Genomic DNA, 16,025 nt, shown 5'->3' with positions numbered 1-16,025 from the left:
GCCGTTCGGGAAGGGGCGGGGCCCGAAGAGACCCAGCGTCCGGCTCGGTGCGCCGGGGCTCGGCCAACACCGCGCCCCACCGGAGACTTGGCAGCCTGGCACCCCCGGTAGTCTCTCCTCTTCGTGCGACCAGCAAGGGCAGCGCTGCTTTTGACATCGGCCGTGTTGGCCCGTGCCTGACATACGCATACACAGGCGTGTATTGAGCAGCTCTACGTCTCCCCTTTAGACAAAAAAACTAGATTTAAATTCCCTGTGTTTCAGACCGTTTTGTGACCCAGAGACATGCCAAATATAACATGAAGTGCCTTGGCAAACTTCTATTAAATAGAAGGTATTTTCAGTGTTCGGGAGTCAGGCATGAAATTTCCTGACTTCACCCTTGCTGTGACTTTTCTTGACAAGTCTCTTGGGTTCTGAATTTCCAAAGAATTTGTTGGATAGGCACGTCTCTATTTTTGTCTCACATTGAGAGAGCTAGGATTTGATATTTTGGAGCAATGTATTCTCTGCTGTGGAAAACAGCATTGCAGGGTTCCAAATGGACACGAAACCGGTGAAGCAATTAAATACCAATTCTGAATATCCTTGCTTTTACTGAAATCTTTGTCTCGTGTCCTTTAACCCCAGGGACCACAGGGAAATCAGCTATGCGAACCACTCAAGAAAGAATAACTTGCTGGATTTATTAACTAGATTTTTATTTATTTTTGTACTGTTAAAAGTTTCTGCAACTTCTGAAGTTCAAGATAATTTCTGGCACAGGTTATACAATTGGTGCAGCTCGCACATAACATCTCATAGCATCCTGTAAGGACAGTAATTAATTCACATTCCCCCCCGGTGGTAGGGTACCAAAAAGTAAATATAATTTGTACACCTGCCTTTCATGAAAGACTTTGATAAATATTTCTTGTAAAATCGACAACACAGCCGTAACTTTCTTTCCTATAAGGACATAAAAATGAGCTTTTGCCTTTATAAAAGGCATACGTATCCTGAACCTCACAAACAGTACTCTGTTTTTGTGAGCAAGACATCCTGAGGAATTTCCTCTACGTAGTTTGAGTTATGGTTTAACCATTTTCAGAGCATGCTCAGTACACTCTACAAATATTATAGAACCCATTATGGCACCCATAGGAAAGCTAGGTTTTCAAATGTGTCCAGTTGGACTAGCTGCTCTGCTTGAGACACCGTGGGCCCCCACAGCTGCAGCTGCAGATGTGGAAAGCTTGGGATGCTTAGGAGTCTCGAGTGGGGCAGGTCAGAGGAAAGGGCTCCTCCTGATCGGACACTTTTGAAAATGCTAGCCTGAACATCTTAGAAGTTACTGCTTTCTCAACAGACGTACGCATACAACCTCACTAAGGTTAAGAACAGTCGGTGTTCCTCTCTGAACAACTCCTCTCAGTCCTCCTAGCAGGAGGATGACATCTCGCATTCTTTTAGAATCACTTTCTCTCCACGTGGTGGGATCGTTTCAGTCCTTCTGGAAGAAGGGGAGCAGACATCCAAGCACAGTAGTGCTCTGCAAAAGGAAAACATTCGTCCCTACTCATGAGAGGAGTGGGGGGACTTGTATAGCAAGTCACGATCTCCTCTGGAATACGAGCAAATGTCCGGGAAACACATAAGCGTACTCTTGGCCTACCAAGGCCTCCAGAGGCTGCAGGAGGGTTTCAGTGCTGCTTGTTTTGCGGGGGGCTGGTGGGTGGAAGCGGGTGCAGAAGAAGAACCAGAGTCCTTAGGCACTGCGTGTGACCTCTGGAAATGGCAGATCAGCTTCATCCGGGTTTCTGTGTTTGCTGAGTGGAGAGACAGGAATTGCAGAGCTTCTCTGAGGCACCAGGCGTACCCTTCACAATAATCCTGCTGTAGGCTTTTGGCAGATGCTGCAAAAGCTGCAAGGGCGGAAGACAAGTGTTACACAGGGAGACTCGGGCTGGAGTTTCGCCTAAAAGTAAGGGCAGCAAGCCTGATGGGGGGATGTACTCACCTCGGCTGTATTTCAGGTAGCTGACGGTCATCTCCAGGATGTCGGCTTTCTCCAGCTTGGAGTTGGGCTGGTGTCTCTGAAACTCCTTCTCCAGGAGCAGTTTCAGCTGCTCGATGCTGCTGTTAATCCGGTCACGGCGCAGTTTCTCTACAATGGGTTTCCTGAGCTGTAACACAACATGGGAAGAGGACAGTTAGCAGTGAGACTTTCCCCATCCCGTCTCTGTATAACCTGCTGCTAAAGGGGTTCGGCCCTTCTCAGCTCTTTGCCCTCGCGGTCGCAGAGACAGCAGATACTTACTCTGTTCTTCTCTTTGGGTGTTAGGATTTCCAGGGAGAGAGCACTGGGTGCCATTATCCCAAGTGCTGGTTTCATGCTGGTTTCAGCCCAGAGCTTGCCAGTTAGCAGGTGGAGAAGGGAGCTGGGAGTTCCTCTATTTATACGCAGTGGCTGCATACAAATGTATGGGTCCTGAGTGACTTTGAGTTTCCCACAGTCGATAGCCAATCCATGCGTGCCCTGGGACAATAGCGAAAGCATCTATTACAGCATGGCAAATTGACTGTGAATTGCCTGGGGATAATACCCTGCTCCCAAAGGAGCAGGTGGACTGGCGAGTGTGTGACACAATGGGGCCTGGCATTACGGCGCTGGGGTAAGAACGTGGGAAACGTTTGCCATCATTATAATCAAACTTCTGCCTGATGTTGGGAATGTCAACATCTCAATGTGCTGCCTTTTCCCAGGCTGTGGTGAAATTAAGCACGAAGACTGATCCCAGGAAGAGATAATGCTCTGTGCCCGCGACCAAAAGAGAGGTTGAAAAGGAAAAGATGCAGAATTAGAGGGACTAAACCCTTTCATTGACATTAAACCGTGCTTAGATGAATACAGTACCAGATAATTTTCGGGCAACTAAAGACTAAAATCAAGGGAAGAACCTTTAAAACAATTTGCACTAAGCAGTTAGCTTGAAATATTTTCCTCTCCATTGTTTAAATACTTGAAGTCCCTCTATAAGTTATATTCAGAGCTCTTCCTTGCTTTTGTTTGGCTAATGTGGGCTTTCCTATGGCAGCCCATGACATGTAATGATTATGATGCCTTTCCCAAACATGTCCTATTTAATTTCATGCCACTTTGCAAATGCCTCACTGTTCCCTTGGTCCTGAGTCTCCATGTAAAGCACCTAAACATATTTTCCCTTTACAGACAGCTGAGATGCAGTGAAAAGTCAATTCTTGTCTATTACTGTGCTTGTATTATCCCACCTGCAGGATGTAAATACAGGTGCTAGGATATCCTGTGGCTCTGTTCAGCCTTGGGCTTTCTCAGGACATGTGCCACGTGTATTGCAATGAACACAGGTAATGACGTGGAAAGGACCAGATAGAATCCAGGATTAACAATGCCTTTGGGAGATTTTTTTTTTCAGGCTATTCTAGGTTGCCTGCTCAGGTCTGCTGTCCCCTCAAGCACAATCCAGTACAAAGCTAGTCACATTTAGGATCTGTCAGTCAGGCATGTGAGGCCTCGTATTGACAAATTCCCAGGTATGCTTTATGGCACATCTGTTTCAGCTGTAGTATGTGGAGCTCTACGGAGCTCTAAAGGGAGTCGTGCACGGGCATAACTTTTTTTCCTTAATGCATGTTCCATGGTCAGATGCTAGAACGGGGAGTAAACCTAGATTGTCGCTAATAGGCTAGCAGGTTGGGGATGATAGTTTTTGAATACCTGCTTCTTACTACCACAATAGTCATGAAAACCCTATTTCCTGTGTCTGCCTTTCAAAAGCAGAAAGCAAACCTTTCATTTCACTGTCAGCTGCAGTCAGCCTCTTTCACCGGCCCTCGGCATCCCTCTCAGCCAGGGCCAAAACCTGTGTCTGTGGGTGCACAGATAGCACCGGGTCCAGCACACATAGGGTTGTGGCATAAAAAGATATGATCCTGCAAAGGATGATCCTGTAACTAGTTATTAACCCGAAGCTTCCCAAGCCCCTTTTAACTTCCTGGCTTCTCATGGCAGTGATTTTCATAGGTCAGCCATTCTCCCCTCCTCCCTTTCCAGCCCAAAGACATTTTTAGATGGATCGCTTAGGGTGTAACAATTTTAATTGTTGATGGTTGTCAAAAACCTATAATTGAACAGGGAGTATGACTCCTAGTCAAAATCAGTTCCCTGAATTATTTTGTCGGCTTGTAATCAGCAATATTACTTGCAGCCAGGGCGATCCCTGGCTGCGTGTACTTGTGCCGTTATTGGAGCTTGAAGTCAAGCACAGGGCTTTGCGCATCGCTCTCGGGGGTCACGAGATGGAATGGACAGCAGGTCCTGCCAGGCACCGTATGGGACAGAATGTGTTTGCAGCAGCAGCGGGCACAGTGAGATGGGAGGGAAGCTTTGACCCAATTTTCAGTTCTGGAAATATGAAATGAGTGGTTTCAAATAATGCCATCCTGTCCTCAGCACAATGCCCCTGGGCTCCACAGGGCTAAACCAGCTCCCACTGATTAAAGCATTATCCCTTCCTTTAAGTGCTGGGCAGATGGTGCAGCAGGCGTTAGCTTTCTTCTCGGGACCCACAGAGGCACACTTCTTTTGTTGGCAGTTTAACACTGTGAATGGGGCAATGTGGGAAATCCTCGGAACTGTGGACCCGCACCATCTGATGTGAATGGTGAACCAGGCACGCTGCCTTGCAGCGAGCACACAAAACAACAGCCCTCTGGGCTCACAAACTCCCGGCTCCTCTCCCCCTCTCTCTGTCAGTTGAAAAGATAGCAAATCTTCCGCTCCCCCCTTGCCTGCTTCGCCTACCCTCTGTATACTGTTGATGGATAAAAGAGACACAAATATCTCCCCCCCTGCTTTGGTTTGATTATTAGGTCTGAAAACTTAAAGGCAACAGTATTTCCCAACTGATGCTTCAGAATAATAAATTGTCTAGGCTAAGGCTGTCCCTAGAATATATTCATTACAGAGCTGGGTGCAGGATGCACTTTCTGCAAGGATTTCAGTAAGGAAAAAAATCCTGTGCTGTAGGCAGTCCAGTTGCTTCTTGTTAAAAGTCTGCAAGTACTTTGCTCAGTTTGGGCTCTTTTAAAATTCAGCGCAATAGGGAAACAGGTTTGTGATCCAAATCCTTGTCACTGTCCTTCATATCTGTGGGAGGAGTTTGTGCTTCTCTCTGCCTGTTGCGGCCAGAGTGAAAGATTGAGGCTCAGAAGCATTCCATGTTTTTGGAATGAAGGATTAAAAGAAACAAGTCCCCAAAATTGCCAAACATGTGGAATTGACTAAATAATGTGACACAATAATTCCCTTCTTTGGAGGATGGTGTGAAATCCGGACCCGCTCTTGAGAGATGACAGCTATGCTGTGGACAAAGAGGCTTGCGTTCTTAGTGGCCTTGTTCCTCTGTAAATCACATCACAGTCACGAGTCTGTCTTCAAAATCACACGTGAAAGGAGGGAGGTGTCTCCACTCTCGCTTGGTGGAGATGCTGAAGAGGGTAAGGGGAAACAGAAATCTGCAATTGTCAGTGCCTGTGCTTACAGACCTGGCATGTCCGGCAGGAGAACTGCCTTCTCCTAAGGCAAGAACAACCACGTTAATTGTCTCCAACTGTGGACGCTCACCATTTGACCCTGAGCTATGGTGTGCAATCTGTGCGCCATAGATTGATTTGAGCTGAGGAACACCCACAGAGGATCCAGGAAAGGTAACTAACCAACCCAAGACTATCATCAGTAGGCTTGTGTTCATTGTAGTCCAGAAGTCAAAACAGCTGGAGGACCGCTAGCCTGGGAAATTGGTACTGGGCCGTGGAGCTTTCTGCTTCTGGTTTGTAGGTGGTGATTTCAGCCCAGGTGCAGACTTACTACACACGCTGTTTCCACAAGAGCTGCTACTACTTGTAATACCCATTGGCAGCTTGCTTAGCCCATCTGATACTTACCTTTCCGTGGAGGGGAACCCAGTGTATTGCAATGTAGCAACAGGTCTGGAGGAAGGCAGACATCAGAGAAGAGTACAGAAAACCAGAATTTCATTGTCTATGTTATGCAGATCCAAAAAGCAGAGCTCCTGTATGTCTGGGACTGTACTTACAGCACACAACTTGATGGCTTAAAGCCTTCCTCTCTATATCACTTTTAGAGCATTTTTATTTTAGACCATTTCTTACATTCCTGTCAGCCTGTCTCACAAATGCTATTGATGGTGTTTTTAAAGAAATAATTACAATTTTTATTTTTTCTGTGCCTTCCTTAAATGGTTTAAAAATCTTTCTGACAACCCCTCTCGAGACACCTATTTAGTGTCAAAGAGCATAACGTTCCCAAGTTTTAAAAGGGCTCTCGCATAATACTGATCGATCAATGTGCTCCTTGGGAAAACAGCTCTCCAGATGGTCTATCGGGACAGGAATTGCTGGTCATCACAATGCAGAGCCAAAAAGCGTCACTAATGTGGGCTGTTGTGAGGCACGCTTCCTTTGTGGTCCCTTTGAATGTCATAAATAGGGAAGAAAGTGTGGGAAACTCTGAGAAACTCAGGCCCACACTCTGAGGTTAATAGGGGCTTTGTCAGGAGAGTATTCCTGGGCTGTGGGATCAGCATAATAAACAACATCTTCCCTAAGGGTGGGAATGTGTTGGAGCAGGGGAGAGTCACCCCGGGGGACAGAGGAGCAATAAGAAGCTTTGCATTCAATTATTATAAGTGATAATAATCAATAAATTGTAAACATAACCTTTGCTGTGCTAAGACTGGTGAAACCGGAGGTCTGGCTTTTAACTCTCAAGTAATTGGTAAACTAAAGCCCAGAGGGGCAAGTCTTTGGCTGGCAAAAACCAGAAGCGGTGCACTCGTACCAGCCATGTGCTGACTCCCTGGAGCAAATGGTGGCTTTCTGGTGGGGTTTGCTTTCTTCCCCTGCCCAGAAAGGAGGCACTTACCGTTCCTCTCCCTTACACCACTCTGCAAAGGGTAGCTCTGAATCTCACGTACACTGACGGCTAAGCATGATCGGCTCCGCCGCTATAGCCAGAGGAATGTAATACGGCCGCAGTGCACATGAGAATCAGCCCTTGTGGTTGGCATGGCAGTAGCCGTGTCCCTCCAGATTGACGCCAGTGTGGGCGGCAGGAGTTGTGGGTGAGCCGTCTGACTGTGATCTCAGATGAGTTTTGCGCAGTTGTCATTTCTACGGCCTGTTCCTGCGTTAGCCTAGAACTAGAGGGACGGGGCTCAAATCCAACAGTCTTCAGTTTGTGCAGCTCTTCTTTGGTTTCCTCTTCTCTTTTCCGTTTATGCTGTCAGTTTTAAACAAACTGCAGCGATGCTGCCAACTGTGACATTCACAACGTGGTTTACTTGGGTGGTAACACATTAGCGCAGAAGATACCCGTCCGCATAAGAGGAGCAGACTTCTCCGTGCCACGTGTGACCCTACTGCCAGTCCCTGTGGTCATAGTCAGGTTGCGGTGTGCTCTGGGGCACATTGCATTTTGACTGAGTCTGAACTCCCCCAGACTTCCTATCCGCAAACTGCCTTAATTAGGCTTGATTTAAAAATGCACAGGCATGGATGAACAGCTTGAATTTTGCTGGGATTCAAAGCTTGTACTAATTGACAAAGACAAGTGGAGCACAGCAAGGTGAAGTGACTTCTTCAAGATCGCTAAGCAACCACAAAATCTAGAAATATCTCTTCTGAATTATTTAGTGGTTCATTAGGAAGAGCAAATCTATCTGCAGCATTGGTATCAGCCTGATGAATTGCAGAACTGTACCAAAACCCCACCTTGTACTGCACTGGCAGGCAGATGAAGAGCAGTCAACCAGCTCGTGCGTTCAGGGTAAAATAATAACCAAAATGATCCATGCAACCGTAACGAGGTAGAGCAATATGTTCTTGACCTGGCTAGCTGGCTTTTTGGTCCTTTCCGTACGTATAACAAAGGGTTTCATCACAAATCAAGTGAGGACTGGCCAGGTCCAGCTAGCAGTGTTTGAATGCAGTTTGATCTTGTCAGCTTAGCGGATCTGAGTTTGCTTAGTGCTTAATTAAGCAGCCGTTTGACAAGATCAGATATCCTAGGTTTCCTTTTGTTTAAGGAAAAAAGCATATGTAGAAACGAAGTTTTTCAAGGGCATCTCTGCCAGGGGATCTGAGGAGAGTTAGAATTGTTGACCAGTGGTGTTTCATGCTCTTACTGTATCTCTGGAAGAATTAGAGGGTTCCCTGGCATATATCCAAATCAATGTGTTACTGTGGTTAGATAATAGTTTTGTGAACTGATTATTTGTGCAGATTTATTTTACTTGGAAGAGAAGGGCAAATAAAAGGGGAATAGTCCCCACTGAACGCCTCTAAGGAAAAGTGAGTGAATGTTACTGGGGAAAGTGCTGTGTTTTGGAGAGATTGTTGGTATTTCAGGTGCTCAAGGGTGGCTTCTCGGGCTTTTCTTCCTGCTTCCCCAAATACCTTCTGACTCCCTTTTTGCTTGTTCGCCGCATCCACTCCCTCTTTGTGCAGCCGCGTGGGGAAGGACAAGCACACCTTTACGACAGGTGCTGGTCTTCCTGACACCACGGAGCGCGGCTGGCTTCGTCCTGGGGGGACAGGCACCACGCAGAATTGCAGGAGAGTCTGGCAGGGCTCGGGCTGGGACTGCGCGGGGACGCTGCAGTGCCTCTGCGACCCGCGGGGAGCCCGCCTTGGGTCACCCAGCGGGTGCCAGCCAGGTAGGCAGGCTGTTGTAAATCTCCGATTTGTTTTCTGAATTGAGGTGGGGTGAAAAAATCAAGGGAGGATCATCTAAAAGATACTTGGCAGAGAGACCATCTCTACAACAGGCTGGATAGAAAAAACCAGTTTCTCAGCTCCAAGGCACAGGCCCTATGGATGGCGTGTTTTGGACCCTCAGGTGGGTGCCAGAGAAAGAGAATAAAATGTTTGAAGAAGAGTATGGGGAAATAATTTAGGAGAGGAAATGCTTTTTCTATCTCTGTTTGCTATCAAATTATGTATACTTTTAGCCACATACAGGCAGATTTCACTTCAGTAAAGAAAGCAATTCTGTCATTGCCTAACAGAATTCCTGTTTAGGTAACAGAAGGTGCTAAAATTAAAAGACAACAAAAACTAGTTCACCCCATTGCAGGTAGTTTCGAAGAGGAGGGTAAGATGCCCAAGCAGAGTCAGGTGCCAAACTCTTTGGAAGTTATTAGGAGTTTTGCATGTTGCTACCTCCTAAATGGACAGAAAGTATAAGACTGAACTCAAGTTGGTGGGTAAATTAATGGGGAATGGTGGATTTTGTGGGGGAAATGAGTGATTTGCTGAAGTCTGAGTAGGTTGCTGATAAGTATCTGGGTCTAGACCCCTCAGTATCTCACTTCAATTTCACCTCCATTTTAATTCTTGATAACTTTTCCAGAGGTTGCTTCTTTGTAGGATCCGAAATCCTGTTCTGCCAAATGAATTTCACAAATACAAACTAGGTATTGGAATGAAGGGCTCAGAAATATGACATCTCCTGATGCCTTCCCCACTGCAGGGGGAGTCTGTATGCAACACTTAGTCCAGCAGTATTAGCCATTTTAATCATTTCAAACCAAAGGATTAATGACTAAAACCATTTTTATTGTATCGTACAGCGAAGACACCAAAGTTGAACATCACACAGGATGAATACATCACAACTTTATAAAAGCTTTTTAAGCTCTTTAGCATGTCCAGTGAGTGATTATAAAGTACTTGTTGCCTCCCTTCCTCTCCCTTTTCCTTAAGGTATATCACAGGCATTTCCTTTACAAAAGGCATCAATTATCCCTCAACTGAGAGTAGCACATACTGACATTAAGAGAATTTTCTGTAGAGCTATCTGTTATCATCAAATCTTTCTGTAAGAAGGTATACTAAAAATAGCATAGGAACTTCAGAAGAATCGGCATTTCTTAATAACAACTTTCACTCAAAAGGTAAAGGCTCAATAATCTCTTTATGATACAAAATACATTCTTCAAAGTGCTCCTGCTTTAGGAAGGTCAATACATTATCTAGAGACAATGGAGCACTTGAACCAGTGACCCAGGGAGTTAGCAGGAAGATTTCCACTGGCAGCCACAGGCTCGGCAGCGTTGCCAAGCAAAAGTGTGATGGAAACTGAAAGGCATTTGGCTCTCTAAATCACCGCAGAACTTGGTCCTCTCTTTGGCTAGGAGCCACCAATAAAAGCAGCAAATTTGCTGCAAGACACAAACACATTCCTTCACTATGAAGGGAAACTACCCAGCGACCCTCATTTCTTGTGACAGAAAAACAATAACTGCCCCCCTCCCACCTTTGGAAAGCAACGTTTCCTACTTCAAAGAGGAACTATTAAATCACAGGTCCCTCTAGTTTTTGCAGCAAAACATAGGAATAAAGCAAAGTTCAGCAGGTCTACCAGGGTCTCCAGATGGTAGGAGCAGCAGCCACGGTCTTCTGGGCAGGTTGCTTTCTGGCAAACAGACAGGGTGACAGAGGTGGACTACGCAGAGCAGGAGAGTACAAGACATCGGCACCCATCTGAGCTTTGCAGAAATGCTTGATTAGCTGCACCTGAGTTTCCTTCTTGGGTTCATAGTAGGACAGAAAATGCATAGCTTCCTTGAGGCACCGCAGGTAGCCACTGTTAAAGTCCTGCTCTAGGCTCTTGTGAATGAATGCTAGAAAAGAAAGAAAGAAGCAAGTGCAATGGGTTAAGACCGTGACCAAAACATGGGACAGTGACTCATGCATTAAGTTTCTTTCAAGAGCCTGAGTCCACGAGCCTTGCTCATGTGTCTAGACCTGGTGCGGCATAGCCCCTGCGTGCTTCAGGGGCCAGGGCTGGACGGGAGGGCAGAGGCCCGTGGGAGCAGACTTTTCGTGGTGTGCAATACCTGCTCTGCACTCACTTTGGTCCTGCAGCTGGCTCTGCTGCTTCAGGTAGCTGACAGCCACTTCCAGGATGTCGGCTTTCTCCAGCTTGGAGTTGGGCTGGTGTCTCTGAAACTCCTTCTCCAGGAGCAGTTTCAGCTGCTCGATGCTGCTGTTAATCCGGTCACGACGCATTTTCTCCACCACCGGCTTCCTCAGCTGTAAGAGAGGTGGAGCAGATCGTTAAGGATTTTCTGAGACCTGACCTCATTTCCCCTTCTGACGCCCTGATACGCACATGTTCAAAGACCCTTCCTTTTGGTAGGAGAGCTTGCGATGCTGCCTACCTGTTCCCCACTCAATTTCATTTTTAAAAATCTATATAGTCTCCTTTATCTCTCTTTAACCTATTTGTCTTCCCCCAGACCACTTTCTCCCTCCTTATCTCATCTTTTCACATGTAATATTTATTTGATAGAGGCAGCCCATTGCACAGAGCCCAGAGCCTTTCCAATCCTGCCAAGGGCTCTACTTACTTTATTCTTTTCTTTTGGCAGCAGTTTCTCCTCCATGTGGATCATGAGGGCGTTACTGGGAGCCATTCTTAGTGCTCTCAGTGCTGGGCACAGACCCCCACGTCGGGCTGCTGCGCGGAGCGTAAGACTCTGCTTTGGCAGTTACCGACCGCCTCCATTTATACCTCCGGCAGCTCCAGCAGAGATGTGAGGCTGGGGATCGCTGGTGTTTCCCACAGCCGTTCAGCCAATCCAGGCACACAGCTGAACAATAGAGGAAGCATCTATTAGCGCATGGTACGTTGATTGCAAATGCCCCGGAGAGAACAACCTTCTGCCCAGGCTGGTGGAGTGTGCAGCGTGGCTCCTCGGGGCTGCCCAGGGATCTGGGAAAACACTGACCCTCCAGCTGCTCCTCCGGGACCAGTTGCATTCCTGAGTCCCTGCATGTGCCAGTCGCATTTGTGGCGTGGAGGAGGCACGCTTTTGGGGGGAGGTGGGAAAAGAAGAAGAAGGGGAGCACTGCTAGGGTCAAAATCAACAGCACCGAGGACACCTCTCGAGTCTTTCTAGAGAGGGCACCTCACAGCCAGCCTCCCAGGTGCCGTTTGCTGGAGCGTGGCTGTGTTTGCGCTTGTCCATACCGTCGTTACACTTGTAATGGGTGAGCCAAGTGCTACCAGTGTGAAACGACAGGTTTGTTTGCATGACGTTTCTAAATGCTGTGGAGAATCTACAGTCAGGATGGTGGGATGTTGGATGGGCAGGGTGGATAAATAGGGAATGGGAAGCAAATGGAAATGGTAACCTCTGTTCCTCTCTTCACACACCGAGGTCTGTGAGCCCGTTGCACCAGTGTTCCCATTGCCTTCATTAAGGACAGCCACACACCTCCTAGCAGAACCGGGCCCATGCCTAGTCACCCCTGTAGCTCGCTCTTTTCCCTTTTCTGCTCTCTCTTTCATACAGACATTTACAAGAATGATGGTTAAGATGGGCTAAAGAATAGCATCAGATTCAACCCAGAAGCCCTAGGCCTTGGCAAGTCAGAGGCAGGTCGTGAATGGGATTTAGGAGCTGAGGACCTTTGGACCTCAGCGAGGAGACCAGTTCTGCTTCTTGCCTGAGATTCCTGGTGCGCCCTGTTCTCACCTGCCAAGGAGCGTGACACCGCCCCGCCGCAGGCTGGACCTGCCGCGGTTTGCAGAACATGCGATCTGAGACCACTGTGTAACCTTTAGCGTGTCACCCCCACTCCATTTTCTGATCTGGAAAACGGGGATAGTGCTGCTTGCTTGTATTTGCATGAAAATGTCAATAAAAATTAAGCAAACATTATTTCTTTTGTGGTAAAGGCAAGAGAAAGAATGAAGTTGTGGACACTTCAGGTCAGTTCTGATTTTGTCTTATGAGAAAAATCTCTGCATCTGAGGGTTTAGCCTGCAGTGCCGAGGCAGAGCTGTGCTTGTCGTGCCCCTGCGCTGCTTGTGCACGGGAGCGCGGCCGAGGAAGTGGAAGCGTGCGGGGGTAAGAAAGCCAAAGACAATTTCTTACTTGGAAATCCTGAAGTGAAGCCTGGGTTTCACGGGCAGTTGAGAGGACGGAGGGAGGTGTCCCTGAAACAGCCAGCTTCGTGGTTTTCATTGTATGGGCCTGAATGGGCTTAGCTCTTTGTGCAGGGCAGATGTTGTCCTTGGAGCCCTTTATTCCCTGCGTTGTGGGAAAGCCAGGAGACAAGACATCTCAGGAAGACTTTGAAGCAGTCAGAGGATTATGGTGCAAAATAAGATACAGCTCAGAGACCGTGCCCTAGCTTTTGCCAGCCGTAATAAGGTGTTGCCCTTTTTCCTGTATTCTTTGGCTGGCCTTCCTCCAAAAGTTGGTGTCCTGTGTTATCCCCTTCCTAGCAAGGGAGCAATGGTGGCAGGCCTTGAAGCTAGGAGCTGACAGGTAGGCATGTACCAAGCTGGTTGAAGAGACTCTTCGGTGTCAAAAAACATCTTTTTCCCAACTCCTGAGAAGCAGCCCTGACCTTTATTGCTGTATTATAACTGATAGCCAGATGGTCTTTTGGGAGTTGGATTCTTTCCCTTTAAATCATTCAGGCTCAAGCACCGTCACTAATGTCGTGCGTAGTTGCAAGGCACACTTCTATTGTCCCCACAAGAAATGTTATCAATAGGGGAAAAGTATGGGAAACGCAGAGAAATTCAAACCCACACAGCCTGGTGCTAATAACTCCTTTGTGGAGCCTGCACTTCTGTCGAGCACGATGAACTCGCGTGGCTTTTTCACCGAGTAAGGCTGAAAAGCGCATCTTTCACCGTGCAGAGATCTGTGTTTACCAGGAGAAAGGGGCAACGGGGGGCAAGGGGGCAGAGACAGTGGTTCACACACAGGGCTGGGCAGCAGGAAACCCCGCTCAGCTGCAGCACTGGCTGTCCCGGGGGCTGCTGGTTTGCTTCACCGTGCCTCAGTTTGCTCTTCTGGGAAATGGGAGTGGTGCTGCTAAACTCTTTCACAGAGCCCTCTTGGAGTCCGGAGCTGAGCCCGTGTCTGTGGAGGGAGGTGGGGACAGGGCTGAAGTGGCTCTCCTGCTTTTCTGGCATCACTGGGGGATACTTCTGAACGCCTCGAGAACAAAGGGGAGAAGGAGCATCTCTGGGGACAGTGCTCCTCTGCAGTGGAAGGGCTAAGGGTGGCCTCTTCTCGCTGTCTTGCAGAGGAGTTTCTTTTCTCCCCATCATTTGGGAGCCTGGCAGAGATACTCCTTCCCTGGGACCCCCCTTTGTCAGCACGGCCGCCTGGAGAGCAGGGCCTTGCAGGATCTGTCCTGCGTGCAATCTGATCTCAAGTGGGCTCTTGCCTCTTCCTCAGGGCAGCCATGGTCAGCATTGCCGGAGAGGCTTATTTACTGGGTAAAACGGAAGGCTTTTAGGACGAAGCTAGCTCTGATCTCGCTTTCACAGGTAACGTGCTAGTGGCAGTATCACCGAGGAAGACAGTAGCAATGAGGACACCCACCAGGGTCCCAAGTAGACCTGTGCTGACACATCTGCATGGAAATTATTATCTTTGAATGCTTGATGAAACACAAACTATAAGTGTTGCGCCACACTCATACCTTACTGTTTCTGGGTGGATGTGTCCTAATGTTTAAGATTCCTGGATTTTAGCACCACAAATCCCCGCAGTATTACCACATCCCTTCTTCATCCTCATACTTCTTATGACTCGCTCTGTGGAGGTTTCTTGGGTAAGGTTTGAAAAGACAGGGTACTGCCTGTTTGAGGTGAACACTAATGACTCTCTGACAGTTTTTAACTTTCGAGCCACTGCTTACTTTGGGCATAGATGAGGATCCCTTCTCCCAGCCCCCCAGGTGCGCCAGACCCTGCCTACCGTCTTCTGCTCAGGGTGTTTCAGTGGTGCTACATTCTACACAATAAATAGTTTAAAAAATGGTTTGGCATGGGAGGCAATATATAAAGAAATTATCCTGCCAAACTCGCTATTCAGGATTGGCTGCTTCTGCTCTCGCAAGCCAAGCATAATTCTGCTGTCTGAACCAACGGAGTGGAAGTGTAGTGAAATCTGCCTCTTGCAGGGGAAAAGGTTATGTTGTTATTAGACCTATTGTATAAAATATTCCATTAAATGTCATTAGCATGGCATTATCTTGCCTCCTTTAGACATTACAACCCTGGCAAAAAGGGGTCTTTTATTACTGGAAAGTACAGTCTTTGCAGGTTTAACTTTTTTTAATTAGTTTTTCTTCAGATCCAGAATGCTTAATATACTGCCATTCCCAGGTGCATAAGTGAAGGAAAGTGGACTTTGATCATTAAGAAACATATGAAACAATTTGATCTGCATTTTCAGGGTTGTCAGAGGCAAAAGCAATTTCTATAGCTGCTTGTGTGGGTGACCCTGAAATAGTCATGCACCAACGACATAGTCTTTCTACAGTGAGTATTCCAAATAATTAAAAATTAAGGAGAATTTATTATTTTTCTGCCCAGCTGAAATTCCCACAAGTCACCTCTCAGCATATTCAAGAGCGCACAAGAGGGATTTATTATTTCCTGGTATATTGACTCTGAAAGGTCTGGGGATTACAGCTGCTTTGCACATGAATAGCTGGAGTGTGTTGTACAAAAGGCATGGTCTGTGGGATAATGGGGTTGGATGTGGGAAAGCGCTGACCCTGGGGGAGAGCAGGCTGGTGCCTGATGGCAGGAATCAATTATGTCTCAAAGGAACACATTGCCCTGGGAGCAGGCTTTGCGGGATCCACCATGTTACGTGTTTACCACCCTCCTCCTTCAAAAACCCATATAAACCAACCACGGAATATATCCTATCCTTCTGCTTTTACCGGGGCACTCAGCTACACCTTGCTCTATAGTCACACCGGTCAGTGCTAAGTTAGTTCTGATCTCAGTAACGTGACCGTTCCCCATCTCAGCGACGGGGCTGAGACCCAGCAGTTCTCGCACACATGCTACCGGACGGTTTTGAGTTTTGCTCTAAAGCACCCCAGATAGTGCTGGCTTCAGTGGGAGCACGCGAAAGTCCTCTGAAATACGCAGA

The 16,025-nt window shown here is 47.4% G+C and overlaps 1 protein-coding gene across 1 annotated transcript; it reads right to left on the bottom strand.

The window, feature by feature from the left end:
- Positions 1-1,650: 1,650 nt before the first annotated feature.
- On the bottom strand, positions 1,651-11,519 carry LOC142092183 (uncharacterized). Its single transcript, XM_075171902.1, has 7 exons — positions 11,454-11,519; positions 10,950-11,136; positions 10,495-10,724; positions 8,497-8,790; positions 2,300-2,518; positions 2,000-2,165; positions 1,651-1,904 (listed from the first exon to the last, which is right to left on the bottom strand). Exons 1-7 carry the CDS (start codon positions 11,517-11,519, stop codon positions 1,651-1,653), a joined length of 1,416 nt encoding a protein of 471 aa, XP_075028003.1.
- Positions 11,520-16,025: the final 4,506 nt, after the last annotated feature.

Source organism: Calonectris borealis, chromosome 23 (assembly GCF_964195595.1).
Source record: "Calonectris borealis chromosome 23, bCalBor7.hap1.2, whole genome shotgun sequence".
In the NCBI taxonomy this organism is placed as follows: domain Eukaryota; kingdom Metazoa; phylum Chordata; class Aves; order Procellariiformes; family Procellariidae; genus Calonectris; species Calonectris borealis.
Note: the sequence above shows the minus strand (reverse complement) of the source record. Positions and strands in the feature narration are given on the sequence as shown.

What these genes read in the sequence shown, in the direction of transcription:
- LOC142092183 (XM_075171902.1), bottom strand. Translation starts at nt 11,519, where the DNA reads ATGGCTCCCAGTAACGCCCTCATGATCCACATGGAGGAGAAACTGCTG. An exon ending in GCTGCAGGACCAAAGTGAGT is followed by an intron (nt 10,725 to 10,949) that starts GCAGAGCAGGTA and finishes TTTCTTTTCTAG; the next exon opens with CATTCATTCACAAGAGCCTA. An exon ending in CACCCAAAGAGAAGAACAGA is followed by an intron (nt 2,166 to 2,299) that starts GTAAGTATCTGC and finishes GTTGTGTTACAG; the next exon opens with CTCAGGAAACCCATTGTAGA.